Source organism: Lolium rigidum, chromosome 3 (genome assembly GCF_022539505.1).
Source record: "Lolium rigidum isolate FL_2022 chromosome 3, APGP_CSIRO_Lrig_0.1, whole genome shotgun sequence".
Lineage (NCBI taxonomy): Eukaryota > Viridiplantae > Streptophyta > Magnoliopsida > Poales > Poaceae > Lolium > Lolium rigidum.
The window spans coordinates 388,069,399-388,094,168 of record NC_061510.1 but is presented as its reverse complement, the minus strand read 5'-3'; the positions used below and the strand labels follow the sequence as shown (position 1 = coordinate 388,094,168).

Below are 24,770 nucleotides of genomic sequence, written 5' to 3'. Positions count from 1 at the left end.
ATTGGTTCTGAACCATCCATAGCTCTTGCGGCTCTATCCCATGCTGATTGTGGGAGTTGAACCCTAACACGTGGTGTAGGCCCGACATATTTACTGCCCAAACCTCGCCTTAGGTCAGAGGGATCGACATATGGATTTCCCAGTTCGTCGAAAGCCTCTGATGTTTCCTCCTGATCGCGACTTGCTTCTCCAATGGCGTAAATTTGATGATATTTTGGATTCTGAACTTTGCTGATTTTGGTGACACCATCATAGAGATTGGTGAAGACCTTTCCAACAGTGATGGATTTGTCGATGAAGTCGAAGCTGTCGATGCTACTCGAGTCATCGCTTATATAGGAGTCCGCGGATGACTCGAAGGACATGTCGTTGAAGATCTTGGCGAGTTTTTCGCTTGCTTTAGTGCTGATGAAGCGTGGCGACGAAATCTCCTCGTCGCCTGACTCGATGGATGATGCTGAGCTTGAAAAATCAGGATCGACTGCCGATAATCCCGACGAGATCGGAACTTCGAGACGATACGCTCCTTCTTTCTCGAGGCGGAAGTGGAACTTTCCGAACGTCATCTCCATGGGCTCCTCCAGATACGCATATGCACCCAAACGGGAGGGCGGGTGAGGAACAAAATCAACGAGACCAGTTTCGATCTGTTTACCTCTGTCCATGATGTTGCTTGCTATCGACGAAGTCGACGATCTTGAACGTGCCATCGAGATCAGCTCCTTGTCTCCTCTAGATCCCACAGACGGCGCCAATTGACAAGGTATTAACTTGTCAATGCCTACAAGTAGTAGACTAGGGTTTCGTTGGATGTAGAGGGCAAGTAGATCTCGAAGATTTCAGCCGAAAAGTACTCGACGATGTAAAAGCTAGGGTTTGAGAAACAATGATTCGATCCCTTCTTTGTCTCTCGACTCCCCTTTATATAGGTGGAGCCGAGGGATTCGTGATACACAGGTTTACAGAGTCCGGGAGGGTTTCTAACCCGTCCCGCAAGATTACAAATAATGCTTCCTATTACAACTCTAGCTTTCCTTAATAGTATCTTGGGCTTCCGAATCTTCTTATCCTTCGGGTCGTAGGCTTTCAGTAAACCCCGGGTATCTTCTTCGGCAGGCCCATTGGGGATGCCTATGTCAACGCCAGTTACTCCATATGCCGAAAGTTCTTCGGGTCCTTTGGACAGCAGTGAATCTGAGCTTATGCAGCAGCTGTGAAGCAAAATATCTCGGATGGAGAAGGACTTGATAGGCATCCATGCATGGTGGCAGTGGTGAAGAAAAAAGGAGAAATAGCTGCCGAAGCTGAGCAATATGCGCTGGATGAGCTGCTAAAGGCCATTGAGAGCTTGACCTGTAAGTGAAATCTATTACAATGGGGCAACCGAAAGACTGCATGGTGGTGATCTTGCCGGGAGGCAAGTTTTCTAGGGTTTGGTGTATGTGAGGTTGTATGCGATTATGAGGGTAGGGATCCGGCATGCCCTCTCCTGGCCTTTATATAGAAGGCTAGATCCCGAGAGTCATGCACGGATTCAACTATGTTACAACAAGATCTTATCTATTCTTTCCTCATTCGACGTCTTCATGCCTTGTCCGCCAAAAATCTGTCTCCTTCTATCTTTCCACTGTTGCAACTGACGCTTTGGTCCACCTTGGGCTGCCGTAATACTCATGGTCCCCTTGTTGGGCCAGAGGAGGTAGGCCAATGGTGGGTACCCGAAGGGTAATGCCCACATCAGTAGCCCCCAAGTGACTGGCCGAAGCAAGGCTTCAGGCAGGGACTAAAATTGCTATCATTTGAATGTCTTGATCAGTCAAAGAATGTTGAACCTTGTGCTTGGTGAAGAGTTGAAGTCATTTTCTTATCGGGTGCGCGACCAGCGCTCCCGATGGGAGTAGCCCCAGAGTCTATGGGCGGGTACGTGCTTGCAGCCGCGTGTAGACTCAAGTCGTACTACTCGAAGATTTTAACGCAGATGTCGATGTTTCTGAATACTTCACCATCTGATAAATTTTTAACCTATCAAGTATTCAAATATACGTAAGGTATGGAGTAACAAGCCCAGATTTACTCGATGGATCAAGACTGGTTAATTGCCGGAGCAAAACAGCGTTACCCTACACAGATTTGATTCTCCAGGCTCGAACCTGGATTGCTAGAACCTTCACTTCCGTGAGAAACTTCATAACCTTCGAGTCTTCATTGTACGCTTTTTATCAACGAAGCCTCCATTTGTTTTATCGGGTGCATGATTAGCGCTCCCGATGGGAGTAGCCCCCAAGCCCGTGGATGACTGTGAAGTAGTCATGTATAGGATGTAAGTAGCTGAGTCGAGTATCGTAGATTTCTTCGAGTTCCAAGAATATTCGGGTGCTCCATCATGGAGGAGTCGATGATGTTGATGATGTCACCAGCGGCGTGGCAACCGCTGCGGCGCACCTAACGGGACATGACCTTGTGGGCCCGCCCCACATCTGCGCGGTCAGTTAGGAAATGACCGGTCCCTGGCATCTTGAGCTGGTGTTGGCCAGTATAATCCTCCTTTGAAGGCTTTGGCGACAAGTGCTCGGTTGCTCGTGTGATGACCACAAGTTCCTTCATGTATCTCCCACAACAGAGCCTTTCCATCTTCGAGTGGGATGCACCGTTGAAATATGCCTAATAAACTTTGTTTGTAAAGCTTGCCTGCTACCAGCGTGTATGCCTTAGATCGACGCATGATGCGCGGTGCCTCTGCTGGTTCTTCGGGTAGTTCATGCCGCAAAAAATATGCAAGAAAAGGCTGAGTCCAAACCGGCTGGGTCTTCGGGTAGAACCTGCTGGCTTCAGCCGATGATGACATTTTCTTCGGCGGCTTCGGGCGCAGCCCCCGAGTCGGTAGTCGACTATGTGAGGGTGCATGGGGCTTGACCTTGATGGAGGGCTGATTGATTACTTCGTAGAAGACTCCGTCCGGAATTGCAGAACATGTGGAGCCGATGTTTGCCAAAGTATCGGCTCCTCATTGCTGGCCCTGCCGATGTGCTTTAGCTCACAACCTTCAAATTTTCCTTCCATCAAGTGGTACATCTCACAGTAGGCGATCATGTTGCCGCTGACCGCATCGCACAGATTCATCGACTGCTGCACGACGAGACTCGAGTCCCCGTAGATCTACATGCGTGTAGTGCCGCAAGCTTTCACCATGCGCATGCTGTGCAGTAGGGCTTTGTATTTAGCTTCATTGTTTGTCGGCAGCGGGAAGTTCATCCGCAACACGTACTTCATCTTGTCGCCTTGATGTGATATGACGATGACGCCTGCGCCGGCGCCCATGTTGCGCTTCGATCCGTCGAAGTACACGGTCCAGGTGATGTGGGCATTACCCTTTGGGTAACCGACATTAGCCTACCTACTCTGGCCCAACAGGGGGCCCATGTTGATCACTGCAGTCCATGAAGAACCAATACGCCAGTTGCAGCGGTGAGAATAAGGAAGGAGGCGAATCCTTGATGGACAAGGCAAGGAGACGTCGTTTACAGGAAAGATAAATTAGATCTTGTTGTAATCTAGTCGGATCCGTGCCGGACTCTTAAGACCTGGCCTCCTATATAAAGGCCGGGAGAGGGCCAGCCGGAGGGGACCTACAGAACCTCGCATACACTAAACCTTAGAAACCCTGCCTTACGACGAGACCACCTCCACGCTGTCTATCGGCTGCCCCATTGTAATCTTTTTCATGGATAATCAAGATCAGATAAGCAGGAGTAAGGGTTTTACCTCATCGAGGGCCCCAAACCTGGGTAAAATCTCGCCTTCTGTTCGTTTGGTATCCGATGTCTCGTGCTAACCTGCAGGATTACGTCAACCCTAAGCCCCTCATGGCGGGCATTGCTAAGGAGCTCCCTCGAGAATTGGCGCCATTTGTGGGAAACCTGCTCGTTCAAAGCACACCATCGGCTGTTCCGATGATGCCAGATGCATCGGCATTGGCATCTTCGGCACCGTCGACTCCACTGATCTTGGAGGACTCGATATGTTTCGGGTCCTTCGAGTTCACCCCTCACGCCTTCATGTCGCGTTCGTCCTTCTCGGGTTTACGCGGCGGGATGGAACTAGCGATCGGGAGCGTTGATGGTGCTTGACCGTTGGGGAACCCCAAGAGGAAGGTGTGATGAGCACATCATAAGTTTCCCTCGGTAATAAACCAAGGTTTAATCGACCAGTAGGAGAAAGATGTGACTTATGAAGGTGTTGCTAGCTGACTTTTCGCAGGGCGCACTACCGGCGTCGGCAACAACGTGGAACCTGCACACAACACAACCATAATACTTTGCCCCAACTTGCAGTGAGGTTGTCAATCTCACTGGTTTTGCTGAACACAAAGGATTAAACGTATCGTGTGGAAAGATGATGATTGTTTGTAGTGGAATTAAAGAGAACAGTGCTTGTAGTAAGTAAACAGAACAAGATGATTTTATCAGTGTAAAAGAAAGAAGTGGGGTCCACAGTTCACTAGAGGTGTCTCTCCATAAAGATAAATAAGATAGGTGAACAAATTACAGATGGGCAATTGATAGAATAAAGACCATACATGACAAGATGATTACTATGAGATTCGTTTGGACATTACAACATAATACATGTACTATAATCCAACTGCGTCTATGACTAATAATCCACCTTCCGGTTATCGTTCGAACCCCTTCTAGTATTAGGTTGCAAGCAACAGATTATCGCAAGCAATGTGTGTAAAGTAAACAATAGAATTACCCATGGATAAAATATTGTTGTTTTTTTCCCTAATAGCAACATCACATCTACAATCTTAGAAGTTATTGTCACTCTTCCAGAAAAGTAGAGACATGAACCCACTATCGAGCATAAATACTCCCTCTTGGAGTCACAAGCATTTACTTGGCCAGAGTATCTACTAGCAACGAAGAGCATGCAAGATCACAAATAACATATGACAAATATATAATCGATCTCAATATAATATTAAATATTTATTGGATCCTCGCAAACACAACATGTAGCATTACATAAGGATGATCTTGATCATGATAGGCAGCTCACAAGATCTAAACATGAGGTACAAATTGGAGAAGAGAACCATCTAGCTACTGCTATGGACCCATAGTCCAGGGATGAACTACTCACGTATCACTTCGGAGGCGGGCATGACGATGTAGAGGCCTCCGGTGATGATCTCCCCCTCCGGCAGGGTGCCGGGAAGAGCTTCAGAACCCTCCCGAGCTAGGGTCTGCGATGGCGGCCGCGACGGGACTTTTCGCGGATAGAGGCTCGGGTCTTTAGGTTTTTCTGAGATCGTGAATAAATAGGCGGAAGGGTGAGGTCGGTGGCCGCCTGGGGGGCACACCACCCCTTTGCGCGGGCCCACCCTTGGTCATGCCATGGGGTGGCTTGGCCGCCCTGTGATGCCTCCTCGTCCCCCCTTTGGACTTCGTCTTCGTTACGGTAAAATATTGACTCCGGCTTCTGTTTCGTCCAATTCCAAAAATAATTTTTGTACAACTTTTCTGAAATACAAAAACAGCAGAAAACAAGGAACTGACACTGTGGCTCTTGTTAATAGGTTAGTGTCGGAAAATGTATAAAAGCTCAACAAAGTGTAAGCAAAACACATATGAATTGGTGTAAAACAAGCATGGAGCATAAAAATTATAGATACGTTTGCGACGTATCAAGCATCCCCAAGCTTAACTCATGCTCGTCCTCGAGTAGGTAAGTGATAACAAAATTAATTTTTAAGGTGACATGAAGCCAACACAAACTTGACCAAGTTATTGTAAATCATTGTGAGCTTAGATTAAAGTACTCTAAACATAGCCATGATATAATTCTAACAATAGAACTTAGGGGAGTGGTGTTTTGGAACATGGGAGCATATGCTCGCTCTATTTTGAAATTCATCTTACTCATATTTTGAATTTAAAAAAATTGAAACGAAAAATTCGCACATACATCTCTTCACGTGGTACGCGCTCACAAAGTTGTTTCATAAAAAATGAACTTGTCATGTGACGTGTGCAAAAAGACAAAACTCAGTGCTAGAAATAATGATTTTTACAAGATAAATTTTCTCTTTTGTGCATAGACCACAAAAATATTGATTTTTCGTGAAACTTGACGAATGCACATATATTATGGAGATATACATGTAGAATTTTTTTTCAAAAAATTTCGACAACTTGAAATATAATTTTTTGGTATAGGGAGCATACGCACCCGGAACCCGAATTGAATTTCCAAGAACTTAGCAACTATGTTATAACATGAGAAGTAACTCAAACAAAGGATCATAAATAACTGTGCATTGGAAGCAACTATTTGTTAATGAGCATAGATAAAACATAGCAAGATGGTACTCAGCTTGTCCTTTATGAAGTAGCAAAACATAAATGCTAGCACACCTTTAAAATTTAAAGGGTGACTAGATACAAGTAATTTAAGAATAAGCAATATAGCATAATCATGAATCAATCAATAATAATTTGAAACTATGCACATTATACTAAGAATGACAACTATACTCTCTTAATTAGTGCATAAAGAAGAAGATGAAGACCCAGTAAAAAAAAACTCTTTGTAGAGGAATCGCAAGATTAACAAGTTTTAAAAAGCCTCGTGTACTCAGCACTAACGCCCGACTCAACAGCAAATAAAAAGCCTCTCTTTCGGGCTATGTTGAGATTTCCACTGACACATCATGTACTCAGCACTAACGCCCGACTCAAGATGCCACATCGACCACTAAATGGCAAGAAGCTGAACTGAGAGTGATGGACTAATTTGGTTAATCTGATAGGTTAAGGACATGAATGAAGTGCGAGTGACGGGAACTTCTGACATTCCCCTGTTGTTTTATCTTTCAACGGAACTTAGCATCACATAAATGGCTAGATAAAATCATGGAAATGTTGATCGTCCAGACTCCAAAACATTCAAGATTTACAAAAACTTATAATCTCTGCACAAAGTTTTGAATTAGACACTAGTTCCCATTATAACCCATATATGCAAGTAGCATTCCAGTTCAGCAGCTCTAGAGATAAGCTAGAATTTCAGGTTTGTAAAGCAAGCATTTCGTTACAAAAGGTTCCGTGTCCACCCGTCAGGAACCTCCATACAGCACAGCTTATTGAATTTAGGTTACAACAACCCTGCACTCTCAGAACTAAAACACCGAAACCAGCTACAGTTATTTTGGAGCCGCAGCAGCGCACCATCTGATCACATTAGTACATTGGGACTGCGGGTATAGGCTTTTCGCTCACCAGTCTAATCCTAAATTCCTTGAGGTGAAGAGGTCTTCGATGTAGAGAATTACTGGTCCAGATGACCTCACAAAACTCTGCATTTGAGCCTTTGCTGAAGTCTCTGCAAGATTAAAAGAGGCAGTCTCAGAACTACTCGTACGTCGTAACAAAAAAACTAAGATATATAATTGTCTTTCGATAAATAGGATCCCTGTTATTTTTCTCTCTAGGCAACCTGATTAACCTATGCACAAGGCTAGAAACTCACATGGAGTATCTGCACTCATGGAAGCAAGCAGCTATGCAAACGAACAACTAATTTAATGCTTCCTAAGGCAATCGAAAGCAATGTGATGCAATCATGCATGTCTGCAAATGATGTGAGTTGATTGCATATGCAAGAGGTTGTAAACAGCAGAAGTGGTAGATCTGTATTCTGGAGATAAGGATACTCACCATCTTCATTCAGCTTCTTCAAGAGCTGCGACTTGGAAGGAAGGGCGTACATTCCAGCACCAACTGCTTTCCTTATGGCCCAGCCATGGTGAGGAGCAAACACCTGAGCATAAGCCTTTGATGCTGCGTCCTTCAGGGAGTTGCCCCTTCAGAAGGTACAATAAGAACATTCTCAGTAGACATATGAGAATCGCAAAATTAGAGACACCACTGTCCAGTTTGCGCTTACTCTGTAACCAATATCTGCTCAAACAGAACTTTCACCATATCAATCCCACGCTTAACCCTGAGCAGATTCCTGGTGTGGCTGCCCGCCACTCTGACAGTGCCTTTCTGAATGTCTTGCTCGACCATGGACGGCAGTGTTGAGACCGACTTCGATGCCTCCAGTAAGTCATTGACCTATAATCGATCGAAGAAGAGGAAGTGCCAATCAGAGAAGATCACCGCCTTGAAAAAGGGATGCCACAATTAACTAGGTTACAGAAGGTACCAAGTCATCACCAAGCACGCTGTAGCAGTAGGTTTTAGTAGCAATTGAACATGCGAACTGGTTGGACATACTAGCGATGGTACAAGAGAAGTACAGACATACATACGAGTTTCTAACACCTGAAGCAAACATCGTGGTAACAAGCATAGAAGGGTATCTGATCCTGATGTGCACAGAATGGTTGCTGGAATCATATGATTGAGATCATTTTACCCAGACCTTTTAGTAGCCTCAAACAACTAAAGTATAGGGATCTCCACAACAAAATTACCAGGTATGCACTGTATGAAACAAAATGAACACGGCAGCCCTGCTGCCTTGATCCAGTTGAGAATTCGAGATCATTTCGCCCCCCAAACTCGCAGCTCTAAACAACTAGCAAAATTCCCGCGAATCGCCCCAATTACGTTATCCCAGAGAAGCACAACGAAGTGTTCTAACCCTCCTTAAGCAGCGGAGAGCTTGATCCGGGGAGGAACCGCGACGCGCCAGTACAGGAGCCGAAAGCTTAGATAGAGTGGGGAGGGGGACGAGAGCAGCGGCGGCTTGCCTTGGCGACGTAGTCCATCTCGGCGAACTTGAAGGCGATGCCGAGGCAGCCGAAGAGGACGGAGACGTGGGAGCAGGCGCGGGAGAAGTCCCCCGCCGCCATCGCCGCGGGCTGCTGCTGCTTCGCGACGGCCGCCAGGTCCTCGAACGACGCGCCGATCCGCCGCAGCGGCTTGTCCGCCTCGTTCGACCCCATCCGGCTCCGCGGTGGGCGAGGAGGAGCGGCGCCGGCGGCGTGGGGGGGAGGCGTGGGCGGTTCGAGACTTCGAGACGAGAGCTCGGTGTCGTGTGTCGTGGTAGCTGATGCCTTCGGCTTTCGGTGGTTCTACGCGGAATTGGGGAGAAGGCGACGGCGAATGATGGCGAGGCCGGTCGGGTACTTGATGGGCTGGGGAGTGGGGACGGTATCAGGTTCGGCCCATGGTAAGGAATGACGTCGTTTCCCGTGTTGCTTTCGGCAGGCCTTGCTCGTGTGTTTCACCTTACTCGGCCCATATAAGAGCATCTCCCGTCCCCCAAAGGTTTTTTTTGGAAGCACGCCCCCAAAGGCCCTTTTCATCGCCCAATACGGTGTACCGTGTACGGTGTCGGACGCTCCAGGCATAGACGCAGAGTGGCAGGCCCGACACGTCATTGACACATTCAAATTTAACCTAATCGTCGCCTACTCACGATGGAAGTTATTGGCGCGCAGTGACGGTGCAGTTTCCGCAGAGGCGCATCGATACGTCTCGTCGCTCCCAGCTCTCCGTGCCGGCATCAATGAGCGCCACCGCTCCATCGCCTCCCTCCGGCCTGCTCTCGCATCGTCCCTCACACACAAACCTGAGCGTCTCTCTCCCCAACCCTAGCTGCCACTATCTCAAAAGTCGAGGGCCATTCCATGTCTGATAGAGGCCGAGGTCACGGCCGTGCTGGAGCAGCAAGGCCTGCACGGTCGTCGTCTCCTGCGACGTCGTCGTCTTCCGAGGGGAAGTGGGACTTCGAGTTCATTGTCGTCCTCAATGGCGACCCACTCGGCATCCAGAGGCTGCCGGGCAAGTTCACCGAGTTCTTCGTCTGCAACGAGCGGCTGCGCTGCAGCTGCGAGAGGCTTGTTGCGGCTTCTACCGATGGCAGGTGGACGTGCGTTTCGACGGGCGCGGCCAGATGTACCTCCACACCGGCTGGGAGAAGTTCGCACACTTCCACGACCTCCAAGCCGGTTAAGTCCTCACATTCTCCTACCAAGGCGACGAGAAGATGAGCGTGAAGGTGTTCGACGACATATCCTCCCGCCGGCACTACCACGGCGACGACGAAGAGGGCGACGATTGAACACGTCAAGTGTTCTTTCTTCGCAGCAAAAATGGTCACAGATGTTTCTGTATGTTCTCCATGCATTGGATCAACATGGCTATCATTACCAGCTGGATTTTCCAGTTTGAGTGACTGAGAGAGAGTGTTCTTTCTTGGCAGCAAACATACGAAATCTGCGAGGCTAACTCTAGTTAGGCTTCCTCATTTTGTAATGTTTTAACTATGTATTAGTTTGTGTAAACTATGTTCCAAATTATGTATTAATTTGTGTAAAACCATGTTCCCAATTATGTATTAGTTTGTGTAATGTTCTCTATTCAAATGAAAATGCAAAACAATAAAAAATAAAGCAGTTTAATGTATAAACAAGTTTGGGAACAGAGTTTGGGGAACGCCAGCCGACGTCCCCAAACGTTGCACGAAGAAAAAGTGTCCACCAAATACACGGTCCGACGCCGTTTGGGGACGCGGCGGGAGCTGCTCTAATGGCGCTTTTCAAAGAGGCAATCAAGATCGGTTTCTTGTGAAGTACGAGGGCGAGGCGCCACAAATGGACGCGAAACGGCCATTTGGGACTGCGCGGTAAAAGTATGCCTGCATTTGCCGCCCAACTTTACGTCTCGGATGCATCATGGCGAACGATACGTGGTCGCACCGCGTGACCGCTCACTTCTCCCACATACTTGCCTGGTAGTGGGCGTGAAGCCTATTTCGAGCGCATCGCTTCGTCAGTCATCGCTTCTACATCTGCGCCGCAAACTTCATCATCAATGGTGTCGCCTCGTCTTCTACACGCGCAACAGGCCTGGCTCTTCTACATCTGCACCGCAAACTTCGCCATCAATGGTGTCACCTCGTCTTCTGCACGCGCAATAAGCCTGGCCAACGGCGGCTAAACTTCTGCATCGCCATCAATGCATTGTGTCACGACCTTCGCCCACACCACCGACACCTCCACTCCCACCCCCACCACCGTGCAATGCAGCATCGTCATAGGGAAGAAGCACGATTCCAAAACATCCGACAGCAGCATCAAAAAGGAGCAGCCAAACAGGGTGCCTCTCCCCATCGACATGGCACAGCTGATGTACGAAAACTGGATGCCATGTCGACGATGGGAGACGTGCACCTGCCTGGCAGTGGTTGGTGCCAGTACCAAGCGGACCTCTGGGCCGATCATACCTTCATCGTGGTCTCCAATCTATGGCACACCTAAGGCGGCCACGAGAAGGATCCGAGGAGGAATGCAGGGTTAGACTATGCACGTTTGGATGGGTGAATTAGAGCATGTGAATTAGAGCATCTCTAGTCGCGTCCCCCAAACCGTTCCCCAAACCGCGCCGGATTGAGCGTTTGGGGGACGTTGGGGGACGTCGCTCCCCAGTCACGTCCCTCAAACAAAAATTCGGAAATTTAAAACTTAACAAGATTCGATTAGATTCGTCCAAACTTACATAGATTCGAACGAAAATTTGACTAAATTTAAACTAAACCTAATCTAGAACCACTTGCGGCGGCCGGAGGCGTCGTAGTACTGCTGGAAGTTGTATATCTCGTCGGTGACGACCTCCTGCTTGACGCGCTCGTCCTTCACCAAGCCGCTTGGTCCTGCCTCGCCGTCGTCGGTGAGGTCCACCAGCGGCTTGCCGGAGTCGCGGATGGACATGGCGATCGCCGCGTCCGGAGTCGCCCTCCGGGCGTCCTTGTCCTTCATGGACGCCAAGAACGCCGCCCGCAGCCCCGGGCGGTCCTCGGAGTCGTCGCCGCCGGCGATGAGCCGCAGCTGCCGCTCGTACTCCGCCAGCAGCACCGCCAGCAGCGCCGCCTGCGACGCTTCCTCCGGCTCCTCCTTCACCTCCGGCTTCGGGATGAGGAGGGTGCCGCCGCGCCTCCCTTGCTGCCGCCGGCTGCCGCTGCCGCCACGCCTCGTGTTGACGGGCGTCGCCGGCTCCTCCTTGACCTCCCGTTTGGGGACGGTGTAGGGCGCCGACCGGTACGACGAGGACGGCGTCGATCGCGCCGGTCTCGAGGAAGAAGAGTGCGAGGAGGAGGAGTACATCGTCCTCCTCGGCTGCCATTGAGACGGCGGCGGCGACGACGGCATCTCCAGCCTTGGAGCACCGTTGCGGATGCCGCGGATGACGTTGTCGAGGGTGCGCCCCGGAACGCCCCAGAACAGGGCGCGGCCGTCTTTGTTCCAGCTATTGGGGCCACCGACGAGCCCCTCGGTGTTGTGCATCTCGATGTCGTACTTCGCCTTGAAGTACGTCGTCCACCAGGCATCGTTGTTGGTGACCGCCCACGTTGGATCCAACCGCTCTGCGTCGGTGAGTTGAGCCCGCCGGGCCTTGATGGCGTCCCTCCATTGATCCGTGTCCGGCTTCGGCGGCGGCGGGATGCCAATGCCGTTCACGGCCATCTTCCAGCCCGCCGGCCGCTTGGCAGCCGCATGTCCGGCGGGACTGGATACCGGGCGTGGTACAGCGCCCACGCCTCCGGCACAGTGAGGCTGCCGCGGTCGAAGCCGTTCGCCGCGGCGATCTTGCGGGAGGACGAGCTCGACATTTTTGGAGCGGCGAGGAGAAAATCTGGGAGGGGGGAGGCGGCGGCGACGATAAAGATTGTGATGAGCGGCGAGAACTGCAGGGCGTCTTAAAACAGCGGCGGCAGCGGGTGGTTGCACGCAATAACTCCGGCGCGGACGGCCACATGCACGACGAGACGCGTCTCTGCGTCGCCTGGGAAAACAGGGACGCCATTAACGCCGCTTGACCAAAGATAGGCAACGGGGTTTTAGCCTTCCGACCCGTCAGGGGTCGGCCCCGCCACTCCCCACCTCGCTTTTTTTTCGTTGTGTCCGGCGTGCCCGGGGGACGGGGACGGGCTCGGGGCGCCGGACACCGTATGGGGGCGCGCCGGACAAAAAATGGGCTTTAGGGGACACGGCTGGAACGGTTTTTTCCAAATCCCTGTAGGGGAGACGACTGGAGATGCTCTTAGAGCAATAAGAGGAAGCTCGGACAGGCAGACTGATGCTGCTTCAACGCAGACAGACAAGGCTTAACAGAAATAGATTAAACATATGACTAAACCATCAATAATGAAGGCTGAATTACAGTAACACAAACAAGCTAGATGTTCACTTTGATTTGACAAAGACACAAATAATTACAGGACAAATTTCTTATACAAGCTGTGCTTCTCGGAGTTGGAGAAAAAATAAATGTCGTTTTAACAAATATAGACCAAAATGCCATGACGGCGTTGTACAATAGACTTTGCATGACAGCATAGACCAGCAGCAAAGGTTGAGTCAACAAATCCATCCATGTCATCCTTCGCGTTCTGTAAACCTGAAGAATACTTTCCAAACAGTTAGAACTGAACAAATTCAATTCAGAATCTAAGCCATTCATCACCTCTTCTACGTCTACCAAACAGAAACTAACAACCAAGCATCAATAAAAAGACAACAAAACCAAAGTCTTTGTGCTAATACGAGGATGATCAGATTCGGTTCAGTATTAAGGCCATCATATCGGCCAATCAAACCAATAGGGAAATTAATCTCGTTCATCATCTCATCTCAAGTCCATTAAATAAAAGACTACATCTGCACCAAGAACATAAATACAAATAGAAATCATAGGGTATATGATCAGATAGAGCAACACATTCTATGGACACCATAGAATCCAACAGCAAAAATATTGCTCATTGTCTCGCCCAAACAAAAGGGAAAGCGAAAAGAAGTAATCAGAGAAAATACAAAGAACCGAAAACCTAATCAGCAAGGAGGGATGCATCAGATCTCCAAGGTGAAAAAGAGTGTGACATCATTGAAATGCCTCAGACGCAAATTACCCATAAACTCGTGTCTCCTCATATGCATCAACAGAGTATCAAACCACGTTTTTGTATGTTTAAAGTTGTACCAGAAGACAGGTAACACGACACGGTTTGATATAAGTGCCGTGCTGTTTAATGCTGGCCGGTGTTTCCGCTCATCTATGCTTCCCTCTACAGGATGACCAAACTGTTATCATCAGGCCATTCTTCCAGATGTGAAGCAACATAAACCAGGAAATGTCTTTTATTGCAACTGAAAGAGAAAACGCAACTACTTACGAACATTGAACGATCTAAAAAAAATGTTTCCTCAGTTCAGGTCTCCAAATTGCTTCCGCACCGCGCAAAGAGCGCATCAGAAGAACGAAAGTATTTAGTTTGATCATCATCGGACAACAGCTAATATTAAATCAAGTAATAGACATAGAAAAGCAAGAAAAAAACTGTCCCCAGGCACCACCTAGAAGTGATCATAATTGTGTAAAATTTCAAAATAAGATTTGTCCATTGTTTACCGGAATTTAACAAAATAAGTCGAGCAGCTTGCAACAGAGCAGGCATCAGACCATAGAGGATTCTACGGGAAAAACGATCGATGGAAGGATTTATTGGCAGAGTCAGATTAGATAACTATGTCAATCAGCACAGGCCCGGCGAACCAGATCCTAAGACTGGGGCGACAAATATGAAATCATCATCCTCGCAACAGGATCAGAGAATGAACACATCGAAATTGTATTTAAAAAGGCAATAAAATTATTATAGATACGACTGCATTGGCCGGAGTCAGATTTAGATAACATGTCAATCAGCACAGGTCCGGCGAACCAGATCCTAAGACTGGGGCGACAAATTCCTATTCATCATTCTCCAAAGCAGTAGGCCGATGAACCAGAAAACGATCGAAAACACGCCGGAAACAGGCAGAATCATTAGAAACGGAGGGCTGGGGAGAGAAATTCGTCCAGAGCAGAAGCTCAAGAAATCAGAGAGCATAAATTCGCTGAAAACCTGTAGAAACAAATCGATTGAAGGCGGCGGCGGTGGAGCTTGCGGCGGTGGATGACGATCAGGGGGCTGCGGCTGTATTTATCAGAAGAACTAGGGTTTGTTTGGATGGGCCTTTTGACGACGTGAAGGTTGCACGGGCCAATTATTGGCTATTCTACTCGATGGGCTGCCAGTTGACACGATTTTACTTTTCTGGCCTTCCTTCTTGTTTAAAGTCGTTTTGTTTTGGGCCAATTATGAATGCTTGCATTTCATGAAGAAAAATAGGAGCAAAAGAAATGGACATTGTGCTTTGAAACTTAATATGAAAAAAGCATATGTCCGACGTGAACATCATCCCTCACCCTTCTTAGCTACTCCCTATTTCATAATTTTTATCCTAGTTTAAATTTCAACAAAATCCACAACAAAAAGTATGGAAGAAAGGGATTGTGATGACAGTGGCCAACGTTCCCCCTCGCAGTTCATCGGCGTTTGAGCTTGAGGTCAATTGTGTTTTTTAAGGGTATGAGTGATTCACAGTCACTTGAGAATCTTAGCTATTACTCAAGTGCAAATCTTAGCACGAATTAGGGAGCAAATTTAACGGTTTGAGACATTATAGTTGGAACTAAAAAAATCTCAGTTGCAACCCAGCTTATAACTCATAAGTGCACGAATCACGATGTCAATCTGATGGTGTAGGACTTGATTCCTTTAAGTTTCGGTCCTGCGGAACAGAGTGTTCATTTTTTGGTCATGGTATTAAAAAATGGAAGCTAAGTTAATTCAGAATTAGCAAAACCATTTCTTAACTATATAGCAACAACAAAAAACGGATCTCCAATAACCAGAAAGATGATTTCAGTGTGTCATGGCACTATCATCCAAAGTTTGATGCTCAGTCTGTTACACTTGTTAGTACTCTCCATGACTTTATTTACAGCCCCAACTAATGTCTTGTAAACACTGTACAAAATACGACTACTTGGCAACGTGAGTCATGAGCCGTGGCACCAAACATTGTGACCCTTATGTACAGTGCAAACTGTGGTCGCCACGAACGCCGGTTAAGGCCCAGTTCTTTTGGCGGCTTCTCGGAGAAGATGTCCTCCCCCCAGCTTCATGGGGAAGCCGGTTCTAAAATTTTCCGAGGCTTCTAGAATAGCTAAGGCTAAACTAATTTGGAAGCCTCACAAAATTTTATCATCGGCTTCCCCAGGAAGCCGGGGGGAGGGCAGCTTCTCGGAGAAGCTGCCAAAAGAACTGGGTCTAAACGCACTTGGATCGATCGGGTGCAGGTGATCACTACCGTAGCTGCTCGGAGGTGTACGAGCCCAGTACTGTGCGTGCAAGAGCTCGGCCGATGGCGCGTTCGCTCAGCTGCCGGCGGTGGCGCCGCGTCTGCTTCATCATCAGCTCCTTTTCTTCTCGAGCATCTCCCTGAACTCGTCGTCGGTGGCCTTGAGCATGTCGGGCAGCGGCAGGTCGACGCCGGCCTCGACAGCTGCGCGGTGCCGGGGCGCGATCCGCTTCTCGAGGCTGAAGGTGAAGTACTGCGGGAAGGCCTTGACGTCCTCCACGCCGCCGCCCATCTCCTGCACCAGGTACTCGAACTTGGGCCTGAAGTTGCGCTCCACGTTGAAGGTGAAGAGCGCCGGGCAGCGGAGCACCATGGCCACCGCCTCGTCCTTGGACATGCCCAGCTCCGTGCGCAGGTACTCCAGCTTGGGCGCCATGGTGCGCTCCACGCTGGACACCAGCAGGATGGGGTCCTGGAACGCCAGCGCGCGGCTGTCCCGGAACCCCAGGCGGCGGAGGTAGAAGAGCGCCGGCCGGAGCTGGTCGCGGACGCTGCAGGCGAGCAGGCGCGGGCACTTGACGACGACGCGGCGGTAGGCGTCGTCGGGCACGCCGAGGTCGTCGGTGAGGAAGGCGAAGACGGGGCGGAGGTCGGCGCGCACGCTGGCGGTGAGCACGGAGGGGCACATGCCGAAGACGCGGCCCAGGTCCCTGAAGTGGAGCCCGCGGGACTGGAGGAAGGTCACCACCGCGTGGATGGACTCCGGCGACGCGTCGCGGAGGTCCGGGTTCAGGGACAGCGCGCGCCCGTAGTCCACCCCCATTAGCTCCAGGCTCAGGATCTTGTCCCGCGTCGAGGACGGCAGCTCCGGCAGGTGCAACGACAGCACCTCCGCCGCCGTGGACGCGGTTGTAGTTGGTAACGTGGTCACCGCTGCCGCCAGGACCGGGCTTGTTGTTGGCTGCACGGTCGTGGTCGCGGCTGCGGCGGTGGACGGGAGCTTGGCGGAGGAGGGCAAGGAGTGGGGCTTGGCGACCGGGAGGGTGGTGGAGGCGTAGAAGCTGCAGAGCGGCATTGTCACCGGCCGTAGCTAGCTTTGTCTCCCTTTCTTGATTGATTTGGAAGTTTGGAGATTGGAGGGGCGTAGCTGAGGAAGACGATGATGGGGTACACTGGAGCGAAGTGGCATCTCATCCGCTACTCTATCTGATCGTCGGTGATGACCTGGCACTCTGGGTGCTGCTCATTGGGTCGTCAGATTTTGAACCAGAAAGTGACCGCTTTGTGGTTTTCAGCAATAGCGCAAGCAGAAACAAACCCAATAGTGACATTTGGTTCCATCCTCAATAAATATCAGAGCACAAATAAAATGGAGAAGGGTGACAGATTTTTTTTCCATCACTGGATGTGAATTACGGGCTCTGTAAATTTGAACTAAATTCTAACAAAAATTCTGGCATAGCCCTGATATTAGTATGGAGTGAATTCTATATTCCGAGGGTCAAAGAGTGACTCACTGGAACACAATCACTCTCTGAATTATGTGTCAGGTCATTCCCAAGAATACGAACATTGGCTCATAAGTCTAACCTGGGGGACGATAAATAATCAACTCACTTGCCAATTCTGCAAATGTTCCTTTTGGAATGGAGGGTGACGTTCAGAGTTGAATCAACTCTTCCGGAATAACTGGAACATATATCAAATTGCCAGATTATGTGCAACCATAGGTGACAACAATCTACAGACTAGCTGACATGGATTATTAACTGGTTTTCTTCCTCCGACGCCCAACCTAATTTAGAAAGGGTACATCAGGCAGCAACAGCACTGCATGTTATTAAGCACCCAGATGCCCCAGTCTGGATCTTGAACTTGGCCGGATGCTATTCATGTTTGAGAAGAAGGTGAAACTAGCTTGGCTGGGTATGATGGAGCTTTGCTCAACATTTCCCATGGCTTTTGCTAACTGAAGACCTTCTTGCCAGCTTACGGTTAGAAGCTACTTGATCATCCTGCGCCATACACAGACAGAGAGCTCCATAAGCATAGCTTGGTGCACAAGGAAACATACTAGTTGACCTCTGCATGGCACACTCGTATGTACTTAGGGCCATCCAGATATCACAGCTAATGCAGATCATGAAATTGGGTTTTCAAGTATGGACCACAACTAGTTCAATATCTCATGGTAAATTCAAAAGAGGCGCAAAGACGAAGAAAATAAAGATGAGCATGACAAAAGGTTACCATATTTAGCGAGGCCGCAGATTCAGACTGCATTGTTTGGTTTTGACCAAGAGACTGGAATGTATCAAGCGCATCTACTGTTAGCTGCCAACCAGAAAGTTCTGAACTGCTTGAGCTGGAACTAGCATCGTAACAGCAAGCTGCTGCAACAGTTCCATTTACCCATGGACAGTAACTTTTGTGATGCTTGATTGGATCAAAATCTGGAAGACCTGGTTCATAGTCATTTTCTCCATTTGTTGCTCCTGAGAAACAAACAATAGAGTATTGATATGAGCAAATCACACATAATTGAGCAGAAAAATAATAGAACAAGCACATTAATACAAAGAGGGGGCAATAAATAATAAAAACATGTGTGTGGAGTCTGGGAGCAGTCGGTATAGGACGACTAGGCATAGGGGATGCCAAAGCCGAACTAACTATATGAGATCAATACCACGTATGCTGAAAAGGGAAAACCGAAAAGTTAGCTGGCTGCTCCTTGGTCACCAACAGATCATTTTTGAACAACTTAAAACTTCAAAGAAAGCATGACTAGCAAGTATCTCTAGCTGTCAAATAAAGACAGTTTAATAGTAAAATGTAGCATGCAACCACACAAAATAATGCAAATACGGTTGGTATAAGAATATCATATAGAGTATATGTGTCACAGGAAAAAGGCTTGATGATAATTACCTAACTCATTCTGCGGATCATAATCTAACCCCATTAACACATCATCTGTAGTCGGTACTTTGCCAGCCTGTGTCACTTCCTCTTTAAACACATCAAAACCGTTATACATCACAGCATTGCAAGACAGGGAAGGATGCATGGTGCTTTCATGACCAATGGCACGTCCTATCTTTTTTCCACTCTCACCAGAATCAGCTTTATTACAACCATAATTTTTTGATCCACTGTCAGCACGCCCTGCTGAACGGAACACTACGTCTTGGCTGTCTCCATGATTTACTTCCCGGTCAACTTCTTCAGGTACAAACTCATCCATCAATCCAGGTCCTGGAACTGATTCGCCTGTATGACCCATTGTCTCAGTAAGGTCAGTAATAGGTTCTGCATCGCCTACAACACTCTCAGTTCTTTGCACAGAAACATCAATGCCATGAATTTCCGCCTCATGACTAGCACCCATGCCAACACTCCCACCACTAATTCCTAAGCTAAGTTGATCCCTTGCAAAAGCAGAAGTCGTGCCTGCATTAAGTACTTCCTCCCCTTCATTTGTACTGCTTCCTCCTATCTCCCTTCCGTCACTTCCAGCAGCAGGCTGTGCACAAGCACTTTGCTGTGCTTGGTTGCTATCGTTGAGATCAAAGGCATCATTCATTTCAATATTCCTGTACCCACTAGATGAAGGCATGTTAATATCAATACCAGCATCTGGATGGTACTCAACGCTCTCCATCGAATCTTCATCAGCGCTTCGAATATCCATTGCAATAACAGAAGATGCCCTCATAGAATCTCTAGCAGATGGATGCTCAACAGGACCTAGACCAACAGCTCTAGAGTGACCGAATATACTGGTATCTACATCATTGTCAATGCAGAGGTTTCTACTAGGTCCCGCTCCAGAACAAGATGGAAGATTGGCGTCAAAAAAGTTGAACCCACGGGATCTTTTATTCTGGATGTCTGAATCTTGCACGTCATCATCAACTTCTTCACCATCACGATCGATAACAGTTCCTTCTATGCTGTCAGCATGTTGAACCCCGTCTTGTGGCTTGTCAGCAGTGCTCCCACCTTCCTCAAGGTTACGCTTCCGCGAGCTTGGACCCCGAGACTCATATGACGTTGCACGATCACCAACTTCACTTCCAGTGGGCTGTGCAATCATCAGATCTCTTCCCATTCCTCCATTAAAGCCCTCAGATGCAACAGGCACTGCAGAATGAATTGGCGGTAGTCCTCCAGCCATCGTTAAACTCAGGTCTACTCCAGCATTTGATAGTAATTTTCCCTCATAAGTTGCCGCTTCATCACGCCCTTCAGCTTGATCTCTTACCACCCCATCATTAACCCATCCATTGATCCCACTGGCTGCACTAATTCCACGTGTCAGGGTTAACTTTTTGCCTGTTTCTGGCGCATCAATGCTATTTGGGCTAAAATGAGGACGTGACACAGATCTGAAGTCCCAGATCCTAACTGTAGCTCCACACAGGCTACAGTCTAATAAAGGGGAGCTCATGCTGCATCCAGAATCTTTGAGGGGTCTTTTGCCTTTTCCTTTATCTTTCTTGGCTGATTCCGAGAATGAACTTTTCTGATGTGCGTCTGGTTCATTTGAAAGTGCATGTTTAGCCGAGCGGGTTGAATTTTCTTCACAGTCCTGAACATTTGGAAGCCACCTAGGCTCCCATCCACAAAGGCTTATAAGCTTCTGCGCCTAGAAAGCAAAACAGAAACAGCATTTGAATAAAATAAATCAACATGGCCGAAGATACAAATGAACATATCACACACATATAGGAGAAACAGAACTACAGTAGTGGCACAAATGAACATATCGCACACAGATACAAGAAACAGAAAAACATACTCGCGAGTAGCCACAAGAGGAACCTTGATGGATGTCAACTCCTGGTGTACTGTCAGCTTTGTAACCAAGTTCCCCAGATAAGAAGCTAATTGATTGGGTTAATAGGCGGTTAATCTGAGCAGCCCTGGTCAACCTCATATTCTCAATTGCAGATGAAGCAATCACAGGAAGAGAGAGAAACTGTAGAAGTCCATCACAACGATCTTTAAAACCTCCAATAAGCGCTGACTGTGTAAGGTGGAGCTGAATAAGGCTATCAGCACAGCTACTGCCTCTCCAGGGACAACTATTCTTGTGTGATGCATCAAGCTGCTCCGCAAAGGCTTCTCCAGCATTTGCAACTAATATACAACACATAAAGAAAGGTTTCACAGCTGAATAGCATTATGACAATTGGACATATGTGTTATCTTTGATAGTATGTAATGTTGTCACTTACTTTATCATAACAATTTCAGGTGTTAAAAAGCCGGCAAATCAAACTATTAACTATTGTGAAGTGAGAGCATAGCCTATAAATATATATTATATTTTTTTTTATCATGAAGGAGCACAAAACTTAACATGATCCATCTCAAATTTTCAAATACCACTGATACCAAGCCAAATCTATTTAATTAGACTGAAAGGTGACAAAACATAAAGATGACAAGCATAACAGCTATCTCTCAAACAAATTTCAACAAAAGCATACCAACTGAGAACATACCTTCAGCTGGGGACCAGGATGTCAGCACACTGAATATAAGATGTGCACCGCATGATTCACATTCAATTTTGTCCATATCAACATTCACCCAGCCTCTTTGAGCGCAAGACAAGGAACTAGCAGCCTACAAAAAGTTAATTTAGGCTTAAATTATGATAACATGAGTAGAAATTTTCGTAAATAGTCCATAATCACATTATAATTTAAACCTAATAAAAAAATGTCAATTACAACGAGCAAAGGAAGGAACTGTGATCTTTATCAAATTCTGTATATCTAAGCTAGCAGTAAGCATCATAAGTTATATGATAGGAAAAGTCACTGTGCTTGTACATTTACGTACCACGAGTCCATGAGTATCTCTTATCGCAAAATTAAGACAGACACAACATTCACCAGTTGTATCTTGTTGCTTTCAACAATTTTAAATCCCTAGAGATAATAAGGAAAAGAAATGACCTTCGGCTTAGAATCCCAAGTTGAAGGCTTAAATGTTGCCAGTCGACGAAGTAAATCTCCACGCTCCCATGGTCGACAAGATGGTGCAGAATCCAAAGCAGTTCCAACAGCATCAAAGCTATGAGCAGGCCCATAGGCATGTGGTGCAACTTGTGATGAGGAATCAACCCTGGAAGCTTGTTTGCTACCCAACCAATCTATGCTTACTATATTAATTTGCATAGCAGGTGATGAGGCTCCAGCAGAGCTGAAAAAGCAAAAGAGGCTTCAGTGCAAGCAGTGGAAAATTATGAGTGTTTGACAAGATTGTGAACAAAGTATTCTAGCTGGACTCTAGGTTGCAAAAGGGTGACACTAGAATCAGGTTTTGCTCGAAACAAATATATGAAAATAACTTATATAGCTCTAAGAATTCTAACAAGCAAAGCGTGAAGACACACGTCCCAGAAACTAACATCTCACAAAAAGGACTAGCAACAAGCCATCACAAGTTCCAATAACATAATAAGGTTCTGCATCATCATCAGGATGCTCAGGACTCTACTAAAAACCATGTTCAAGATGACGGGGCACCTCTTTTGGTGATTTCAGATGTATGATACGGCTACTTGTGTTTGCTTGCAGTCTCTATGAGCTCCATCCATCTCGAAACACAAGAAACAGCGGATCCAGGCGTTCCGTTTTCAGTTTATTGCTCATGTCCGAGGCGGCGGCGGCGGGGGGATTAGCCTATGTTCACCAGGTGGTACTTTTCCAGTAAGGCTGTATGATAGTGTTACCAGGTTTCCGCCTCGTAGTGTGTACTGGTAGTGCGTCGAGAAAAACTACAAACAGGTGGTTTCCTGTAGATATTATTTCATCATCATAATGGAATGGGTGATCTCGTCCAAAGGAAGAAAAAATTGAAGTGCTAGGAACATACTCCCTCCCATCTCTTTTAGTCTACATTCTACAAATTTAAAGACCAATTAGCAAGTCATTAAATACTAGTACTTTAATATGTAACCAACCAATCCAAGCTACATTAAAATTAATGACATCCAATGTAGACTAATATGCAGGATCGGCCCATAGGGCGAGGCAACGGGGCGCCCGCCCTTGGCCCCCGAGAGGAAGGGGCCCCGGCTTAGGTAGTAACTTGTACTAGTACTTCTGGCCTTTCCCCTTTGGGCCGAGGTTTGTGGTGTAAATTCAGAAAATTAACTAGACAACCCAAGATGCAAGGGAAGCCCCCTACGGATGTACGGAGCGCTCAAATGCTACTTGATTCTAAGGGCCTTTTCTCGCCAGAAAAAAGAAACAACTAATGGATTCTTATCTTTTTCTCAGTACTGTCTCTACTCGGTCTACGGCTCTAGGCGCAGCCAAGTGCAAAGGCAACACATTTATATCCCATCGTAACACAAGTTTCACACTCAGTATATTGCCACACACAAAAAAAAATCTTTAATACTATCATGGAAAGCAATCTTCAATTTTTACACATACATCACATTCTTACTATCACGGTACGGAATAGTTCTCGTGTCTTTTGATGGATACGAAGTCGTGTCAGTTTTAAAGGAAAGATAGCATCGATCTATGGTACTAGAATATGAATATAAAACATTTTGAGGCGCGTCTATATCTCGCTCGACTTAGCTTAATTACCTCTCAGTTAATTTCACAAATTCTATAATACAGATCCTAATCTTTTACTGTATTATAGTTTGTTCATTTAGTTGAAAAATGTACAATTGATTCACTCGAAACTAATTATCCCATAGATTTTACAAATATCTTTGTACACACCTAAGATAATTGTCTAGTGAAGTTGAATAATTTGTTCATATGGTGCAATCAAAATGTAATGTTTGTTCTCAGAGTTCAAAAAAGTGCAATCCTGTATGTATCTTAAGGTAGGATAGACGGTTGTCGGTATCGACTGAGAACTAAGTAATTCTGAGACAAGTGAGAACATTTTGACTATTTCGTCAACAAGGGCCCCTCTCGGTGGTTTTGCCCCACATATGTGTGGACTGGCCCCGCTAAAATGGAACAAAAATTTCGTCTAGGATGTAGACTAAAGAAGAACGGAGGGAGTACAGTACACAGCTAAACCCCTAATTTTTCACACATTAGATACCCGTCGCTGAGTTAAGCCACCAAATACCGTCTGCTTACAACCTAAAAATGATCTCTTGTGTATCCCCTAGGAGAGTGATGACAACTTGATGGTTGTAGATCATGCCCTACCCTTTCTGCAACATTTACACACACTCTCTGCAAGACTGCAACCCCGTGAAACCCCACCAACGATCCTATCCTAGGTCTCCGTCGAATCGTGCCCAAAACAAACCCAGCTTTCGTTTCGATTCGCTCGACCGCCGCTGCGGCGAATCTACCACCGGGAGGAGAGGAGCGGTACCTGGCGACCGGGGTGGGCGGCGGCGACGACGACCGTACGACGGCGAACTGCTGCTCGGGCACCGCCCCCGACGAGCTCCTGACCTCCTCCCGCATCTCCGCTCTCTCTCTCGCCTCTCGCTCTGGCCGAATTGGGGAAAAAGAATGAGCTTCAGGACCGCGACGCGCACAGCGGCTTGACGGTGGCT

At 47.4% G+C, this 24,770-nt stretch overlaps 3 protein-coding genes, 5 non-coding genes and 1 pseudogene across 8 annotated transcripts; all 9 read right to left on the bottom strand.

The window, feature by feature from the left end:
- Positions 1–7,090: 7,090 nt before the first annotated feature.
- On the bottom strand, positions 7,091–8,974 carry LOC124700752 (accelerated cell death 11-like). The gene is made up of 4 exons (XM_047232828.1): positions 8,765–8,974; positions 7,951–8,123; positions 7,722–7,867; positions 7,091–7,386 (listed from the first exon to the last, which is right to left on the bottom strand). The coding sequence occupies exons 1-4, from the start codon at positions 8,957–8,959 to the stop codon at positions 7,280–7,282; spliced, it is 621 nt and encodes a 206-aa protein (XP_047088784.1). The 5' UTR covers positions 8,960–8,974; the 3' UTR covers positions 7,091–7,279.
- Positions 8,975–13,563: 4,589 nt separating this feature from the next.
- Positions 13,564–13,649, bottom strand: LOC124704982. Its single transcript, XR_007003834.1, has one exon. It is a non-coding gene; the product is annotated as a small nucleolar RNA Z102/R77 (small nucleolar RNA).
- A 210-nt stretch (positions 13,650–13,859) lies between these two features.
- Positions 13,860–13,957, bottom strand: LOC124704980. The gene has a single exon (XR_007003832.1). It is a non-coding gene; the product is annotated as a small nucleolar RNA Z101 (small nucleolar RNA).
- A 32-nt stretch (positions 13,958–13,989) lies between these two features.
- Positions 13,990–14,136, bottom strand: LOC124705060. The gene has a single exon (XR_007003907.1). It is a non-coding gene; the product is annotated as a small nucleolar RNA snoR137 (small nucleolar RNA).
- A 79-nt stretch (positions 14,137–14,215) lies between these two features.
- On the bottom strand, positions 14,216–14,307 carry LOC124704892 (annotated as a pseudogene).
- Positions 14,308–14,525: 218 nt separating this feature from the next.
- LOC124705020 lies at positions 14,526–14,613 on the bottom strand. The gene has a single exon (XR_007003870.1). It is a non-coding gene; the product is annotated as a small nucleolar RNA U31b (small nucleolar RNA).
- An 81-nt stretch (positions 14,614–14,694) lies between these two features.
- On the bottom strand, positions 14,695–14,782 carry LOC124705017. Its single transcript, XR_007003867.1, has one exon. It is a non-coding gene; the product is annotated as a small nucleolar RNA U31b (small nucleolar RNA).
- A 1,465-nt stretch (positions 14,783–16,247) lies between these two features.
- Positions 16,248–17,475, bottom strand: LOC124700751 (transcription termination factor MTEF1, chloroplastic-like). Its single transcript, XM_047232827.1, has one exon. It carries the CDS (start codon positions 17,277–17,279, stop codon positions 16,317–16,319), a length of 963 nt encoding a protein of 320 aa, XP_047088783.1. The 5' UTR covers positions 17,280–17,475; the 3' UTR covers positions 16,248–16,316.
- A 334-nt stretch (positions 17,476–17,809) lies between these two features.
- On the bottom strand, positions 17,810–24,699 carry LOC124704478. The gene is made up of 7 exons (XM_047236733.1): positions 24,584–24,699; positions 22,177–22,423; positions 21,718–21,841; positions 21,009–21,349; positions 19,136–20,855; positions 18,455–18,699; positions 17,810–18,219 (listed from the first exon to the last, which is right to left on the bottom strand). The coding sequence occupies exons 1-7, from the start codon at positions 24,676–24,678 to the stop codon at positions 18,148–18,150; spliced, it is 2,844 nt and encodes a 947-aa protein (XP_047092689.1). The 5' UTR covers positions 24,679–24,699; the 3' UTR covers positions 17,810–18,147.
- Positions 24,700–24,770: the final 71 nt, after the last annotated feature.